Below are 18,947 nucleotides of genomic sequence, written 5' to 3'. Positions count from 1 at the left end.
ATACCAGGAACCTGGCAAAATTTCTGTTCATCTGCACATTCTTCTTAAAAGCATATTTTCTCATTATAAAGCATATTTTACTTCCCGTAAAACACAACCAGTGCTAAGAAAACATACCTGAAATACTTAGCTGAATGGATTGCCCAAAAGTCCAATAAGACTTTGTGGTTCTTTGTAGTACTTTCTCCAATTATTATTTAAATTATTCCTAACAAGGATGCTATATAAAGAGGAGATGAGGGAAAGTCTCTTCCAATCCCAGGCATAGATTTTAAAAAGTAAAATCAGTTGGGAAGAAGGCCCAGCCTTCTTCCCAATTGATACACACACATATTTGCCAATATTTCTAATACTTCCAGAGAAATGACTATATGTTGTCAACTATTGTAAAAGCCACTGTGGATCTGTTTCATTTTTTCCCTTCTTAATGTATTATTTGGGGGGAAATGTGGGAAGATAACCAAAAGCACTTCCCTGCCTGCATTTTCAAGTGGTATGATCTACCTACCATTCTACAACATCAGGATCCTACAATTTCATTGAACTGTATGAGTCTATCAAGTCTAAGGCTAAGTCAGAGGTAGACACTGTGGCAAAATGATATTCCTCAGATGATGATTCTAGTCTGAAACAGGGTTTGAATTTAGCTGTTTTACTACATCACTTCCCCCACCATTTCAAATTTAGAACAGAACAGAACTGTTGGGTTAGAGCAGTACCAGACAAATGCTACCCAGAAAACTTTATGAAAGTTCAATATGACTTGTATAGAGCGGCTCTTCCATATTTCCTTTTTTGTTAGCTTTGGAAAGAAGCTGTTGATAAAAAGTAGCACTTTGGGGTGTGTGTGTGTGTGTGTGTGTGTGTGTGTGTGTGTGTGTGTGTGTATTCATGAAGTTATATGAATGGCACCTGTAAGGAACAAACATGAGAGCCCTTGTTCTCCTTCAGAGAGTCAGATGAACAGAACAAAATGAAGAAATCTCACTCTCTCACTAATAAAATATTTATCCACATCTCTAATGCCCTAGAAATCCATAATATTCTATGGTCAAACTTGATGGAAGATTAAAAAAAACTCCACATTTCATAACCCATTCATTTGGAAGAAATGGATTTCTAATGCTGCATCAAGGATAGAAGCTGTTGGTGTTTCCATAAACCTCCATAAATGTCTTTTTTAGTGGAAGAGGCTGCTGTCGCAAGGAGACTTTGGTTAAGATTTATTTTCCCATAAAATCTCAGTTTGGTAAATAAAAGCACCAGAACATCCAATTCCCAATCTGTCTCAGAAAATGATGATTAAACAGGAGATCAGAAGCAGGACGAAACTGAAATTTTTGAGGACTTGGCTTGAGGTAGCTTCAGATGAAGCAACTCGGTAATAAGTGACATTCACAAGACCAAATTTCACCTGACGAAAGTGAGTCTGAATCCAGTCTTGATAAAAACTAACACGGGTGTAAACTCCTGGGCGGTTGGAGAGTCCACACAGATCACCCCAGCTTACAATGCCAGCAACAAACCAGGCACCATCCGCTTGGCAGACTAATGGACCTCCAGAGTCACCCTAGTTGAGAAAAGTAAGCAATGAGTCTATTAACACAGATTATTTGTTCTCTTTTATGCACATCCTGGACAGCATGAAAACACTATAATGCTACAATTTTACCAAGACATTCCATCACTTTTCTAGTGGAATAGGCAGAGCTAAAATTCCTATTGGAGAACACAATCAGCAAATTCTTGTTCTACTCTAAATGCATTTGCTAAAATGCCAGTTCTGATACTTCCTGGAATAGCCATATGTCTCATAGCATCAGAGGGCTACACAGCCATTCCAAGAAGTGAAGAAAAGAAGCAGCAATCTCTGTTGAGAATGGCATAGTGCTATGAAAAAAGGAAGAAAAATCCAAGAGCCTCAACCACTTCAAAGGAAGGTGCATCATGACTAATAGGAAAAGTTGGTTAGGCATTTTAGCACACTCTTATGATTTCTCCATCCTTGAATATTCTTTGAAAATGCCATTCTTTACTACGTCCATCAACGTCCTCTCTTACCAAGCAAGCATCTTTTTTTCCCTCAGCATAGCCAGCACAGAACATGTCATCCTGGATCTCTCTGGTGGTGGGACTGATATTCGTACCAATGTGAAAGAGGGCATCACAGGTCATGGTGTCTATCAATGGCAACTGGACCTGCTGCAATGTTTTAGGACCTCCCAGAGTGGCTTGAAGAAAAAAATACATCATTATTGTTAAGGTTATTACTATTATTTTCCCCTGCTCAGTCGCATCCAATTCTCAGAGACAGCCTGGACAAGTCCCTGCAGTTTTCTTGCAAAGATTTCCCAGAAGTGGTTTGCCACTGTCTCCTTCCTCAGGCTGTGAGAAAATGACTGGCACAAGATAACCCAGCTGGCTTTATGCCTAAGGCAGGACTAAAATGCACAGTGTTCCCTTTTCTTGTCAGATACCTTAATTAATTGCTCTGACGGTTATATAGGAAGGTTGGTAGCAATGGCTCTGAGTGGGCTCTGAGTAGCTGACCCGATTTCTTTAGTGAAAGATACATTTTCCACAGGATGACAAGTAATCAAAAATAAGTATGAGAAATTAAGCAGTTTACAATAAGTGACATACTGCCAAGAAAGGTTATATTTTCCATTTCAAAGAATGGCCACACTTTTTAGTCTCCCCAACCCAGATCCTGGCCACCACCTCACCAGACTGCCACCTTTCAGAGCAAAAGCATCTATAGGATCCACCACCTTTATCAAAATGACAAAAGTCATGTTGTTCATCCTGTTGAAAGCTCTACCCCTTTTATATATGTAGATGATATCCTAACACGCTCTCTTGTTGCAATGTTACTTTTGTCATTTGCCCTCCTGCAGCCATTGTTTCAAATTCTTGAAATTTTCATATGTAAGGAGCACAGGATCCCACTTGGTCTTTGAGCATCAAAAGAAGGGCATCACCCAGCCATAGAGCCATTAAAAAAAAACCTCACTAAATTTTATGTAATGTAGTTGCATTCTGGCTAGGGAATTCTGAGAATTGAAGTCCACCATCTTAAAGGTGCCAAGGTTGAAAATGGGGGATTTGACTAAGAAACTTCTATTGCTGCTGTGAAAGGGACATGGACAGGGCCATCTGTTTTTTTATTATTATTATTATTTTAGTTCATTGCTTAATATAGAGAAAAAGAAGATATCCTAATCAAAACAAGCAGAAGCAAGTAAACAAAATGTAAGATCAATGCCAATATCTGTGTATGTATTTTCCAAATTCCACTAATAGTAATAATGGGGTTATCATTAAAAAAACATGTCTACATAAGCTTTGTGCCGATTTCCACTTCTAAATATCGAAATCCCATTAAATTCTTCTCAATCAAAAACCTTCCTCTTAACCACATGCTGCTTATGATCTTATTTAACTACAATATTTATTTATTGTAGGAATCCTTATTTTATGCCATCCTTTGAAATGCTGAGTGGTCTTGGTACAAAGGAAACACAAGCAACATTAAATTTTAAAAAGACTCTTAGCTAGTTCCCAAATACCATGCAGTGTATCCATTTTGTTTACATTTCCTGTCTTGTTCATCTCATTAGAGTCCAAGAGCTCTCTGTGCTAAAGAACAACCACTCTCTCTTTTTCAGGTCTTTATCCCACAACTTTCCTCACCTCCATATGCAGGTGATCCCCACCCTGTCACCCAGCAAAGGGTGCCCTTTGAAAACTGGACTTTGGCATCAGGGAGACAGGCTGGAAGGATACTTTGGGTGAAACGGACAGGATGCTCTAGCTGAGCCAGAGCTATGTCCCCGCTGGATCCATCTCCGGCATAGTTCTCATGCACAGCCACGTGGGACAATCTCAGCCACACAGCATTTGGGTCGGGATGCAAAAGCTGGTAGTTTCCCAAGTTGGCTTGGTAATTAGAGAGTTCTGCATTCCTGTTGGGAACCACAATGAAGAATTAGACCTTTCAGAAAAATTCTGTAGCACTTGTCTTCAATTATCCACTTTGGTTATCTGGCTCAATTTTTGAGGGTGGAGAATTTCTACTTGAGAAATCCAGCCATTCCACCCATTTCATATCCCTCCTGGTTATCCAAGGTTTCCCAGAGACAGTCATTATTCCAATAGAAGAGAATATATGTAGCTCAGGGTTGAATTGTGGAATCCTTTCTGCTCTGAGCTTGGTTGTCTGTTTACTGTACCTCAGACATTCCTAATCGGGTTCTCTAGTAGATATGTTGGCCTACAATTTTCAGATTTTCCAGGAATTGAATCCAACACTTCTGGCTGAAGCAGGATGGCATACACCAGGGGTCTTCAAACTTGGCCCTTTTATGACTTGTGGACTTCAACTTTTATGACTTGTGGACTTCAACTCCCAGAATTCCTCAGTTGAAGTCCACAAGTCATAAAAGGGCCAAGTTTGAAGACCCCTGGCATACACAATGAGCAGATCTCATAGAACCAGCAGCTTTCTTTTTGAACAAAATGAAGAACCTCATATGCTGCTTTTATTTGCTTCCAGTAGATGGCTGCTTATGCAGCTATGGCTGAAGCCAGTGCAATTCCACACCGTCTCTCACTTACTCACTTAGGGAAGCAATGGGCTGCCGTCAGTAACCATTCAGAGCTGATGAGGGTTGCTCCACAGACATGCTTCCTTTCGTACTGGAGGCTGGCTTGCCATGGCCAAGCATTCAGAGAGGCATCTTCTCCCCCCACAATACGGTTCTGATTCACTATCTGACCACAGACTGGCAAAAAGGCAGTTGTGCAAAAGAGAGAGAGAGAGAGAGAGAAATACTTAAAAGTTGTAGAAAATGGAAAATGGCCTCACAATTATAGGGCTTTCTGGATTGTAAATTATCAAAGTAATAAAGGTCAAGAGCTATGCAAATTCTTCTTGTTCACCAAACTATAACTTGAGAATGGAAAACCTTTTGGCAGCTGGAGTAGTGCCACTTATTTACAATTTGGGGGGCAATGATGATGATGATTACATTACAGGAAGTCCTCAACTTACAACCATAATTGAGTCCAGAATGATGGTCATAATAATTATTGTTGTAAGTCAAGGAATCACAAGACACTTGTGATGTTGTGGTAGTTGTTAACTCAATGCTATGGTCCTTAAGTGAACACTGTGGTTATTAAGTGAACCCCATGGTTGTAAAGCAAATCTATTTCATAGAATGGCTGATTTATTTTGCCAGAAACCAGAAGTAAACACCAGAAACTAGCATAATTATGCGTTTTCTTTTTTCTTTTTCTTTTTTCTTAATTCTCTTTTTCTTACTTACTTTTATTTTGTTTTTATTGAAAAATTCTAATAAACAATATGTTACAAGTTAAAAAGAGATGGTGTTGTTTTATTCCACTTTGTCAGGTTTGACCCCTAATAAATCCCCCTTTCCTAACCAGCTCTCCCACCTGTTCTTCCAGCACCTAGTCCATATCAGGATTGGAGTACGGACCCATGATCTCAATTTTGGGGTCCCCTCATGACACTCACAAAGTGTGCAAGTAAAATAATTAATTTTCCGTGCTATGACTCTGAGACACCCTCCCCTCAAGTTGTTTGCAGACTTCCTTATCTATTTGTTACCAAGAATAGGCTACCAGATTGAGAAGATTCCTGTGTTATAGACAGAACACAATAAAGCAGTTAGTTTGAACTTTACAAATGTGTTCCTGGTTGTTCCCGCCTGACAAATCCTGACAACAAAGAAGTGGGTTTTTTCAGCACTAATCCCCCTATGATGTCATCACATCACTAGCCACTCCCTCTCCCTCTCCGAGCTTTAGAAACTGCAAAATGATGAAGGTTAACACATGACTGCATGGCTGGACAAAACACCATCTACACATTCTTGAAACAAAAGATACACGTTAATGAAGAAGATATGACAGACAGTTGTTCATTTGTTGGGCAGAAAAGAGCACAAGTCTTTTGCTAACACAAAACAGCAGTTTATACTTGCCAAAAACAGGAACAATGAGCAGAAGGAAAGCAAGCATGGATGTTAAACCTGAGAGAACCCACATGTGTTAATTCAGGAAGATTTCTATATTAAATTGTTTTCAGTGAGGTTGTTCTTACAATGCCTTCCTTGTGGAGCTGCTATATCTTCCCTGCCTTTTATAGAGTTCAATTGTAGGAAACCCGTGTACAATTGAGGAAGTCCCTCCCCTTGTTACCTGTTTGAGTGCCACTTACCTGTTTGAGTACCTTTTTCATCATCTCCTAGAAAGAAATGAGGAAGCAAAATAAATGGGCATGTAATTTTCTGACTAAGTAAATCTGAGATTAGAATGAACAAAAAAAACAAAATAAACAAGCCTATCTTTTCATCTGAAACTGTGACTTTGATTGTAAAACTTACGTAACCAATTACAAATCTGTCAAACTTTTCAATGTGATTATTCGTTTGTTAATCACAGAAGTGTCCAAGGGAGGAGTTGAAAATACAGGATTGTGAGTACAGCCACCTAACTCAAGCTTTTTTTTGGGGGGGGGGTTGTTACATGGGCTGCATGTATGATATATATGAAAAAAGAACAGAGCTCCAATCATGCAGTCATACTGCCACCCAAGTATTTTAACCCTCCTGTGAGTGCCCCTAGTTAATTACTTTGTAAGTAAAGGTAAAGGTTCCCCCGCACATGTGTGCTAGTCATTTCCAACTCTAGGGGCCGGTGCTCATCTCCGTTTCAAAGCCGAAGAGCCAGCGCTTGTCCGAGGATGTCTCTGTGGTCATGTGGCCAGCATGACTAGATGCCAAAGGCGCATGGAACACTGTTACCTTCCCACCGTAGTGGTCCCTATTTTTCTACTTGCATTTTTACGTGCTTTCGAACTGCTAGGTTGGCAGAAGCTGGGACAAGTAACAGGCACTCACTCTGTTACCCGGCACTCGGGATTCGACCCGCCAAACTGCCGACCATTTGATCGACAAGCTCAGCATCCTAACCCACTGAGCCACCGCACCCCTCACTTTGTAAGTAAGGTGCCAAATTAAATAGGAATGGGAAGCCCACGGGGCTGAATACAGACCTCATAAATTTGTGCAGATATGTAGATATGGTATAGTTCCAAAACCTCTCAAATCTCTGCATTAAAACTGAGCAGCAAGAGACAATTTTGAACCCTCTACTAAAATAGGATCATTCAAGCCCCATTTAAAATAGCACACCTCCTTTGCTATTTAAAAATTCTAAACATGGAAGACAGAAAAAAAGCTTGGCTGTAACCCTCGGTTGACAACGCTGTGTCACCACCTTGCCCTATCCCAAATAGTTCCCTGTCCCTGATGCAGAGGCAGAGGCAAGGAGGTATTTTCACATTCCACTGTATATAAAGTGGGTAGTGCAGACATGTCAAACACAAGGCTCGGGGGCCGGATGCAGCCCGCGAAGTGGTTTCATGTGGCCCGCGAAGCCATCCTGGAAACAGTGAGGGAACAGCCCCAACTGCCTTGGCCCTGGCCCAGAGAGCCTCAGATCTGTCCCACTCCTGCCCAGGCTCCCATAGGCACCCTTGATGCGAACGATGTAGAGCTGGCCATGCCCATCCAGTAGGCCATACGTGCTCTAACCATGCCCACCCAGTAGGCCACGCCCACCCAGGCCACACCCACCCGGCCCCCTGAGGGCAACTGCAATGCTGATGCGGCCCTCAATGAAATTGAGTTTGACACCCCTGGGGTAGTGGGAATAATATGCAAATAAAAGGGAAGGCTCAAAACTGTTAGCCCATTTTAGGGGTATTTGGAGGCTGGGGGTTGAAATACATTAAAGAATGAAATATCCTCCAGGGGTTTAAAGTATCTCTTCCATATTTTTAAAGAAAAGGATAAATTTCCATTGATGGGTATGAGAGCAAACATAATGGATTATTTAGGCTTTATAACCCCCACCCGAAATAGGTTGAATGGATTGCCCTGGTAATAATCATGTTATCAATTGCTCCATTCATTGCAATTCTTTGGGACCGAAAAATACCCAAAATTATGTAAATGATGTAAAACTTAACTGCCACTTTTGTGTGTGTGCCTCCAAGTCAGTACTGATTGCAAAACATTTCTTCTACCCTGCAGTAGCAGTAGTCAACTGTAGTATTAGAAGTAGCAAATAAATATGAGAAAACCTGCTGGGCCTGCTTTGTGTTTTATCAGTCTTGCATCTGGAAGTCAAAAGGCACTTCCAGGCAAAAGATGTTTATGGCATGCTAAGGGAAAGCTTTAAAAAATAAAAATAGTGGGTCATAAGGCAACCACGCTGTATGTTTTTTTTTCCTAATTCCAGTAAAAAAAATTGAAGCATTTCTCTTTTTGTAACTTTTGGTACCAGGGAAGGCAAGAAGCATATTTCTAAATGGCCCTAGATAACTTACATAATAAAGATCTGATAGATAGAAAGATGATAGATAGATAGATAGATAGATAGATAGATAGATAGATAGATAGATAGATAGATAGATGATAGATAGATAGATAGATAGATAGATAGATAGATAGATAGATAGATAGATCAGAGAGAGAGAGAGAGATACATATATGTATATGTATACATAGATAGATATAAATATAGATATAGATGGAAGGGATGCGGTGGCTCAGTTGGTTAGGACTGAGCTTGTCGATCAGAAGGTCAGCAGTTTGACAGGTTGAATCCCAAGTGCCGCATAACAGAGTGAGCGCCTGTTACGCGTCCCAGCTTCTGCCAACCTAGCAGTTTGAAAGCATGTAAAAAAATGCAAGTAGAAAAATAGGGACCACTCCAGTGGGAAAGTAACAGTGTTCCGTGCGCCTTTGGCATCTAGTCATGCCGGCCACATGACCACGGAGACGTCCTCGGACAAGCGCTGGCTCTTTGGCTTTGAAACGGAGATGAGCACCAGCCCCTAGAGTTGGAAACGACTAGCACGCATGTGCAGGGGAAGCTTTACCTTTACCTACAGATGAGAGAGAGAGAGAGAGAGAGAGAGAGAGAGAGAGAGAGAGGGAGGGAGAGAGAGGGAGAGGGAGAGAGAGGGCTTTTTTTGTCATAGAATGCACAGGAACAGAGTTCCGGCACCTTTTTTCAATGGATTTTCCAAAGTTGGGTTCTTTTCCTATTGTTTTCCTTACTATCCTTGTTTGTTTTTGAAAATACCCCGCTGGTGGTATGGTGTGACCGTGGTCCCCTCCAGTGCTCTCTGCCTCCTCTAGGAGGAGCCACGAGGTGCCAGAGCACCACAGCCAGAGTGTGGCTTGATTGGCTGGGTCAGACCATGTGGTGTGGAAATTGATGGTGGCAGTGGGAGACACATAAACATGGAGTTCATGTTTTATAAGAGGGTGAGTGAGCCTTTTGTCTTCCCTTACAGAAGGTGGGGTGTGAGGTTAAAAAGAGGCAAAGCGAGAGGAAAGAAAGGCGGCTGGCGTGGAAGTTTGCCCGACAGTTAAACTTTGCTGTTTCAGTTCCTTGGGTAGTTCAAAGGCTGGGATGTCTACAAAAATCTTTGTTTAGTCTTTTACACTTTATACTCAAACTGCAGAGGGGAAGAATAAGAATAAAGCCAATGTCTTGTGATCTTGAGGTATTATTATTATTAATAATATATATTAATGATGTATTGGTCAGATGTAAAGGTAGACCTATAGTAAGGTTTAATCACATCTATTTATTAAATTGGGTTTAACTTAAAGGTAAATTAATAGTAATCTGTTCGTTGACAAAGTTTCAACTTTAATTTGTTTCAAGTCAAACTTTCAAAGGGTTCCAAGAAGGCTTTAAACTTTACCATTTTCTAAACTGTATTAAAGGAAAGCGCCTCTAAGATTGGCCTCTATGTGTTGAGAAGTTTCCCTGGTGTTCTAGCTAAAGTTTCAAGCAGTTTGTTAAGTATTAAATGCAATTTATATTCCAATGTAGTATATTATGTCTATCATAAGATTTTGCCATCAGATTTCAGCAGCAGTATTTGGGGGGACTTATGATGGGGCACAAAAGGGATGCTGAGGGCCACACACAGACCCTCCAGCTCTTGGCTGCCCATCCCTGGTATATTAGTGGCCACCTTAACACTGCTTTCATCTCATTGACCTTGTCATGGCAATTTGGTGAAAGGTCAATGAGGCTTAAATCCCACCTCAGAAAATGTAAATGAGCTCCTTCCTTCATTTGCTTTCAGAAGGCCAGAAAATCTATAATTCTGTATTGTTAATGCTCCATGTTTAGCTATGTCTTTTCCTATTTCGTGCTATTTTGAGCTTTGCATCTATTTTGTTCCTCTATTGCAGGGGTGTCAAACTGCTGGCCCATGGGCCGGACACGTCATACAGAAGCCGCACCCACCCCATTGCTGTTATCTGGAAGCCACGCCCACCCCAATGGCAAAACTCTCCCAATACGTTGAGCAACGTCACGTGACGTCGCGAATTTGACATGTCTGCTCTATTGCTTCAGTCAGCAAAAGCTGGTTGAGATTAAGTTTCAGTATTGTAGACAGGGCTTTTTTTCTCATAGAACGCTCAGAACGGAGTTCCGGCACCTTTTTTGGATGGAACCCTGTAGGGAAGGCAAGGCGGGTTGTATGACATGTGTGAGTTCCGGCACCTTTTTCTTGTACAAAAAAAGCACTGATTGCAGACATGAGAAAGTGAGGAAGGTGATCTCGACGGGGACCATTACCTAGGCAAAGGGGGCTGAAAGATTTTTTTTAAGCCCTGAGAAAAAAAGGTAACGTTAGGAATCACTCATACAAGCACCTCTTTGATTCCCTGAGATATAACAAAGGGGAATACAGCATGCAAGCTTGTGTTATTATAAACAATTTCAATAAAAATAGTTCTTTTATGTCTGTGGAATAGATTTCCTGGCATAGAGGTGTTCGCATGTATTACACATCACCCTTAGGTAAACTGCAAAGCAGAATATGTAAAATCTTCCTTGATTCAAATCACACATCCATGTCATTTTCTTGGCAATGACACAAAGTAGACTAGTTTTCATCTTCTAGGATGCATTTTGCCCTTCTTCTCTGTCCATCCTACAGCTCTATATTTTGTGGTGGTTCCCCAAACCAAGCTCAAAGAAGGTCCTGGTTTGCCTTTTTAAGATTAGCTAAGTGCTGTCTCTGAGCTTGGCTCTTAAATTATAAAAATAATACACGAAGTAACAGCCTTACAATTATCTCTCTGTGATCTCTTTCAACATTTTTGAATGGCTTCTCTGAAATCATCTACCATCACCCCGATAGCTAATAGGCTTCATAACAAAGTTTGGCTATGCCAATAGTTATCTGTAAAATATTTTGGCACTGATTATATCAATGTGATCTTTCCCAAACCCTTAATTATAGCAACAGAAGCATGCATATCATAGAGAAAGCAAGTTATTTTCATAACTGTTACAACCAAAAAAAATGCATGTTACAACAGTTACAACCAAAAAATAAGCAGCTATTTATGTCACGTTGATACTCACTGTTTGGAATTCCATTTTTCAGAGCACCTGTACAAAGAAGGAAAACAAAAACATCTGTAAAGTTGGAGAACCAGACAGTTAGGTAAAAGAACCAGGAAGAAAAACTAAACTGTTGTGAAAAATAACGTGCCAATACTTTACAAAGTAACTTTTAAGTAGTGACAGGCTGAGGAATTTCCATTAACACCTATCTGCCTGAGAACTGACGTCAAACAAAGCAGGGGAAGAAACACTCATTTAGCTTGTTATCATTGATGATGATGCTAACTGGGTACCACTGATTGTGTATCCTGGAAATTAAGAACAAAACAACAACCCAAAATGAGTTGGCAACTTTGGAAGCTGGAATATTTGCAATATATATTACAGCTGGCTAGAAAGATATATGTTATATATAATACAGAGTGGTCACATGCATTTATGGAGCAATGTTGGCTTTTCCTTCCAGAAGAATTTTTTTTCTAGAAAAAAAAAGTTAGAATTAGTGATAGGAAAGAGATCAATGGAGGCCAATGTCACCTGCTCTTCTCCCAGAAAGAAGGCTAGCACTAAATGAGGGTACTTATGACCGGCCTTCATTCTAGGTGTTGCAGCATCCCTCTCATAGTCCAGATGCTCAGCAATCAACTCATGATTACTATGGTCGCAGTATCCCACAATCATGTGATTACTATTTGTGACCTTCCCAGCTTCTGACAAGCAAGGTCAATGGGGAAGCCAGCAGGAAGTCAGAAACAATGACCATGTGATGTCACACTTAATGACATTATGGCAGTCACTTAAGGCAGCAGCCAGAAATTCCCAAATTGCCATGTCACATTGCATTTTGCAACTGCATCTCTTAGTGATGGGAACTCTTGTCCCAAATGCCACTATTAATCAAGGATTACTTGTACACCGAGAAAAGTCCTGGGCGGGGGGGGGAGGTTCCTGGTCCCAATTGCCAAGCCCTATGTTGCCTATTGAGAGCTTCACCAAGTTTTGTTTCTGTTCCAATTGATCAGAGCTATAGTGGCACAGTGGTTAGAATGCAGTACTGCAGGCTAATTCTGCTGACTGCCAACTGCCAGTAGTTCAGCAGTTCAATATTCACCAGGTTGAGATTGACTCAGCCTTCCATCCTTCTGAGGTCAGTAAAATGAGGGCCCAGATTACTGGGGGCAATACGCTGACTCTGTAAACCACTTAGAGAGGGCTGTAAAGCACTGTAAAGCGGTATATAAATCTAAGTGCTAACATCAGGAGGAGAGACAAAATCCTAATTGTTCTCCCTAACGTACATTGATATTGGTATAGAGAAGGGTAAATGCCAGAACAGCCATTTTAGCTATTACTTTTACTACAAGTTGCACAATTAACATGTTACAGGGACAATAGTAATCTGAATCAAGTATTTAACTATCACCTTATGTCTGAATACAGATGTAGTGCTTTTCTAGGAAGAGCAGTGGTGGCACAATGGTTAGAAAGTAGTATTGTAGGCTAAATCTGCATTCCACTGCCAGGAGTTCGATCCTGACCAGCTCAAGGTTGACTCAGCTTTCTATCCTTCCGAGGTCAGTAAAATGATGAGCCAGATTGTTGTGGGCAATATGCTGACTCTGCAAACTATAAACTCCTTAGAGAGGGCTGTAAATTACTATGGAGTGATATATAAGTCTAAGTGCTATTGCTATTAAAGCCTTGCCCCAAAATAACCTGGCTGACAGCCACAGGCATGGAGGTGAGGCATAGGGAAGCAGGAAGAGAAACATTAAAAACTGAGCTTTGTCCTCAGCTTGTGCTGAAAGGGAACAGCAGCTTTGACAGCACGTGGCTGTGGTAGACACACCCAGAAGTACAGTAGCTGGTGTAGTAGGAAAATAGTGCTACCTATTCAATCAGACAAAACAGCTTTATCTGCAGAAGTAATGAAAAACTTGCAATTGCACACATTGTTAACCAAACCAGTTACATGCAGTTAGGAATAATAGAATAACAGTATTGGAAGGGACCTTGGATGTCTTCTAGTGCAACAGCTTGCTCAAGCAGGAGACCTTATACCTGCTATCACTACTTGATTTGGTGGTAGCAGTGCCTCAGATAGAAGGTCCATACAGAGAGTGGTAAGGACAACTGAGAAGATTATAGGAAGCTCGCTTCCCATTATTCAGGATACTCTTTATAAGCACTATGTGCTTAGAGCTCAGAGCATTGTTAGAGGCCCCACACACCCACTTCATGGTCTGTTCCTATTGCTCCCCTCTGGGAGGAGGTTTCAAAGTATTTATAGCAGAACTACTAGATTCTGTAACAGCTTTGTTCCTTATACCATCCGCTTTCTAAATTGGCAGGATTCTTTTTTCCCCCACCATGTATATTACATTCTAACTAGACTGTGATGTTTCTCTGTGTCATATATATGTGTCTATATAGGTAGATGCATAATGGTATTTTTTGAGAGCTGAATGCAATGAAATTTCATTTTAGTGTATTTTATTTATTTATTTATTTTAATCCCATTTATATCCCGCCCTTCTCCGAAGACTCAGGGCGGCTTACAATTTAAGCACAAACCAATGTGCTTAGCAATATGCTGATTAGTGTAAATTTAAAGTCACAATAAAGATTCTATTCTATTCTGCTCTGTTCTGTTCTGTTCTATTCTATTCCAGATTTTCAAAGTCTCTTCTTAAAATCCTCCATTGATGAATCATCCATAAACTCTGAAGGCAAGCCGTTCCACTAGTTAATTGTTCTCACTGTTAGGAAATTTCTTTGACAGATCCTGGTTCTCCTTCCTGGTTTAGATCAAACACAGCACAGATCTACCACTTTTAAAGAGTCCCTTTTTCATGCAGATCTCACCCTCTCTTTAAATTCATGTGTGTAAGAAACATAAATAGTATCTAGCAAATGAAAGCAGGTGTTTACTCTCTCCTGGAATCAAAGGCAAAATGAGGACACCCACCAACCAGAGTGTAGGAGGAATCCTTGAAACAGCAAAGTGACCAATTGAAACTGAGCAAAACCCAACTTTGACCGTATCCTCAACCAGGCTGTCAACCAAGCATACTAAATCACTTCTATGTCAAAAAATATTTCAGAAGAGAAAGGGATACATTCTGCAGACACATATGGTTACATCCTGACTGGAAAAGAAAGAGAAATACCTCCCAAATCTAATGGTTCAACAGCAGCAACTTTTTTAAGGACCAGACCTGCTGCTACAATGGTAACATCAGAAAAGAAACTGCCACTTTACTCTCTTCCCTTTCTCGTGACCTTCCTCAGTTGTCTCACTTGGCATAAGGAGACGCAGACCTGAATTCTTTCACCATTGGGCACCCCATTTGGGAGATTTGTCTCGGGGCTCAGAAAGTTCCACTTCTTTTAACCTTTGGTTGAACCATAGAAGGCTAGAACAAAGAATTTGAATTTGAATTTTTTGAATTTTATTGAATTCATATACCGCCCTTTCCCGAAGGACTCAGGGCGGTTTACAGGGTACTTAAAACATCGATACAAAAATTAAAAACAATTTTAAAAGATTAAATTAAATCCTTGAAAAAATATAAAATCCCGATTAAAACTCTCAGCCTGGGCCAGGTCTTCAGGTCCCGGCAAAAAGAAGAGAGATTAAATAGCAGCTTATCTACTAACCACTAAGGAATGGTTCATCAATCCTTTAAAAGAGGATTGTGGAATCGTTTGTTATTTTTCTCTGCAGATGTTCCTCCGCTCTTTATTAATTCTGCCCCATTTGCCCTGAAGAGCTTGTCTGTGCTTTTGATGTAATATACAGTTAATTGTTTTGGACTTCCTGTTCTTTGTCCTCAGCCTTTCTGACTTACATTTTTAGCCTGGAGCATTTCTGCAGTATCTATAATTCTCCCAAACAGCAGGAAAGATTAGCAAAATCTTCCTCCTTCCAAACCAGTAAGATTCTTCTGCAAATAGGTCTTGATCTGGAACTGAATGGGCTTGAGCACTTTTTAAATACATTGAAAACAAAGCATGCATTCAGCTGGCAGCTGCTAAGTCAGCATTTTAGAACCAGCCTTGCTGGTATGTGGAATAAGAGTATGAAATGGGCACAGTGAATCATCTTGCTTACTTCAAAAACATGTACCCATTTGTTCAAATGTCCATGCAGATATGAACACACACAGTTTTGATCTGGACTCATATCTAGTAATTATGAACAGGTGAGGAATTTGAACTTCCTGCTTTTGTTTTCATCTTTATCTATAATATGCATCCCTTGCCCATTGACCCAAAAATTTTATTCAGAAAGCCCAGGAAAGGGGTTTTTGTCAATTAAATAAAAAGGAAAAAAACCTTAGCAAACAAGTTGTCCTCAGGGAAAAAAATACCCAAATATAGGAACAAATGAAAATTAGAATTAATTTTAATAAATTAATTCAGTTCCATAAGCTAATGATAATTTAATCATCAATCCTATGGATTTCAATGCAATTAGTAACACAATTCTGTACAGGGATGTGTAGAAGTAAATCTCATTAATATCTGTGATATTAGTTTTGGTAAGATTAGTTGGTAGTGAACTACATCTTAATCTCAACCCAAGTCATTTTTTTTCAGGGATAAATAAATGGTTTCCCTAATAAATTGTGATATCTGGAAAATAACAATGTGCACTTCTATGTCTTACATTCCAAAAAAAACTTAACTAAGGCACAGTATTAGAGGAAAAAACTGACACACAATCGTTTTCACTAACATACTACCTTTCTATGGGACATGTCTTTATCTTGACATGGTACCACATTCAGTCACGTGAACTCTCACATTCAGAAGTTAACTACCATGCCTACAATTTGTGATAAAGCTGATTTATTCTAAGTTTTATACAGCATCCTTGGCTGATAGATTTTGCAAGAATAAGGGGAGTTGCTGCTTTTTTCTTGGTAGCTGAAACAGAGAAGCAAGAGCATATAAAAGAATGCAACTTATTTTTGAAAAAGAAATCAATCTGAGTAAATGGCCAGGATCCAATAAACTTTCCATGAAGCTTTTTTTTTTTTTTTTTTTTTTGCAAAAAGTGGGTATGGCTCAGTTCAGTTGTGGAACATGACGTAAAAGAATAAAAAACATCCCTAAACTGCACTAGTCACAGATAGTCATTAACTTCTTTCTGTTGAAGGCCAGAGTAGTCAATTCAATCAGGGATATTTGTTGTTGTTAGCTGCGAAGTCGTGTCTGACCCATCGCGACCCTATGGACAACGTTCCTCCAGGCCTTCCTGTCCTCTACCATCTTCTGGAGTCCATTTAAGCTCACGCCTACTGCTTCAGTGACTCCATCCAGCCACCTCATTCTCCGTCGTCCCCTTCTTCTCTTGCCCTCAACCTTTCCCAGCATTAGGCTCTTCTCCAGTGAGTCCTTCCTTACCTCATAAAAGTCATGGGATCATTTGATCTAACTGAGAAATGAAAGGTCAACATGAAACCTGTTGAAATGGAAGGTAGCCTCACCTTTTCTGGATTAGAAGATTTCACAGCGTTTAATAATAAAAAGAAAGTCAATTGTTTTGTACACATGCTTATAAACTTAGATGTCCTTGCCTGAAATGTACAGGGTGAAAGAGAAACCAAAGAGCTGGCTGTTCTCATTTTAAAACAAACTTGTTTTCAGTATGCAAGATAAGCCAACCACTGAAAGGACAACTGGCAACCATTATGCCAAGCATGCTGTGCCGGTCTGTTTGTGGAGATAAAAATCCTAGATCAAGAGCTTAGGGATTGGAACCCAAGAATGCTACCATCATCAGTTTTCTTCCTCAGTCTTACCTTTTTCAATATACAGGCATAAATGTACCTTATTTCAGATCAAAGAAACCCACACTGGTCTGAAACCTTGGTTACACACCCTGGTGGAACAGGCTTTGCAAACAGTGAGACACCTCCATCGCCTGCTTTTGTTTCTCTCCCATGCCAAATAAAAATGCAAAAGGATAAGAATTTTAGACCTTGTTATGCCAATCTTCCTTAAAATATTCTTGGACCTACCTCTGGAAAAGAGCAACGAAAGGCCACAGATATCCTTGTCTTTTTCTTTCAGCTGCTAGACCACAGTTCTGAGCTGGTTTGCGATCATCTTAATAATATAGGGGCAAGTTCAAAGTGTTCCTAAAGAAATACTGCCTGATGTGGGAGAGATGGTCTGATCACTAGCTCTTACTCCATCTTCTTAGTCCTAAGAATAAAATTCAAGTATAGGAATTGCACTGTTGTAATCCGAGTCCCTCAGAAGGCCTATTCTGAGATATCCACTATAAATCAGCAATCTCCTTGCTTTAATTCAGAGAAACAGGATCTTATACACATACACATACTGAAAGTTTATGCAGCGGAGACAAATTCCTTGTTTGTCCAATCATTCTTGGCCAATAGAGAATATTCCAATACACAAACACACCTAGGGCCAACTTACTTACCCTGTGTTAGAGAAAGCATGATAAAGCAACAGAACACAGAGGCAGCTCTTCTCATACTGAAGCAGGGTCCCTGCCTCAACTCCAAGGAAGAAGGTGGTTTTCAATCCGTAATGATCCAGTATTGCTTCAGTGAAAATCTAGGAGCATGCAAAATAAATTTTTAACAAGGCAGCCACTTCCTGGAAGAATGTGATCCAACCTGTCTGCCCACCTGATCTGTTCTCTGCCGTCACCTCCAATAGCCACACCTTACTGGCCTTCTGTCCCTTGCTAGCCTGGTCAGTCTTTGGAGTCACACTCATCTCTGGAGTCACACTTATCTAAGTCCAATTTCAACAATTATATATCATTTCTCAGAACATGGTGCCGTTTCCAAGGAGGCAAGGAAAAATAAATTAGTACTAGTATGGATGCAGAAATATGATGCCTGCATTATCAACCTTCCCCTATCAGGTGCTCACAGATGCCAGAGAAGAAAAGGCATAGAACGGCAGTATATGATGTTTGCAGTGCCATTCCATTTGGAATCAATGGAAAACTTTGTGTAACTACCACAAACAGTGATTACGATTGTTTTATATTTGTCTAGTTCATAATGGGGAATTTACTTTTCTTCAGCAGCACTGCCAGAATAGAGCAGATTTCAGCAGTTATTCCAATTTACTTTCTCAGTTCAACAGTTTATTTTCTGAGAATTGCCCAAGGAGGCATTTGCCCTATTTTTAATGTCCACATTTTTTTCCTCCACAGATTCCAAAACCACTAAGGTGTCACATTCTAAGGTAATTAGAATGGCTGCATTTAAATCATCAGGTTTGACTTCCACTGTAGAAATCAGAAGAATGTTGGGATATACAGTACAGAGCAAAGGAAGTTCTCAAAAGAAATATGAATAACAAAAAGAAACCCAATGAAAGAATGATATGTAAATTAATTGAAGAAAAGTCATTACCCTTTCCTACCAATTCTGTCCCCTTGTTCAGCATTCCCAATCTGGTATTCTCTAGAG

General features: G+C 40.1%; 1 protein-coding gene across 1 annotated transcript; it reads right to left on the bottom strand.

Moving 5' to 3' along the window:
* On the bottom strand, positions 1 to 18,119 carry LOC310649797 (serine protease 27-like). The gene is made up of 7 exons (XM_083378593.1): positions 17,939 to 18,119; positions 11,500 to 11,526; positions 6,248 to 6,274; positions 4,622 to 4,784; positions 3,694 to 3,965; positions 2,062 to 2,231; positions 1 to 1,570 (listed from the first exon to the last, which is right to left on the bottom strand). The coding sequence occupies exons 1-7, from the start codon at positions 17,991 to 17,993 to the stop codon at positions 1,289 to 1,291; spliced, it is 996 nt and encodes a 331-aa protein (XP_083234719.1). The 5' UTR covers positions 17,994 to 18,119; the 3' UTR covers positions 1 to 1,288.
* Positions 18,120 to 18,947: the final 828 nt, after the last annotated feature.

The sequence above is a fragment of the Vipera ursinii genome (genome assembly GCF_947247035.1).
Source record: "Vipera ursinii genome assembly, chromosome: Z".
Lineage (NCBI taxonomy): Eukaryota > Metazoa > Chordata > Lepidosauria > Squamata > Viperidae > Vipera > Vipera ursinii.
Note: the sequence above shows the minus strand (reverse complement) of the source record. Positions and strands in the feature narration are given on the sequence as shown.

What these genes read in the sequence shown, in the direction of transcription:
- LOC310649797 (XM_083378593.1), bottom strand. Translation starts at nt 17,993, where the DNA reads ATGAGAAGAGCTGCCTCTGTGTTCTGTTGCTTTATCATGCTTTCTCTA. An exon ending in TGAAAAAGGTACTCAAACAG is followed by an intron (nt 4,785 to 6,247) that starts GTAAGTGGCACT and finishes CCTTTTTGCCAG; the next exon opens with TCTGTGGTCAGATAGTGAAT. An exon ending in GCAGCCCATTGCTTCCCTAA is followed by an intron (nt 3,966 to 4,621) that starts GTGAGTAAGTGA and finishes GGTTCCCAACAG; the next exon opens with GAATGCAGAACTCTCTAATT.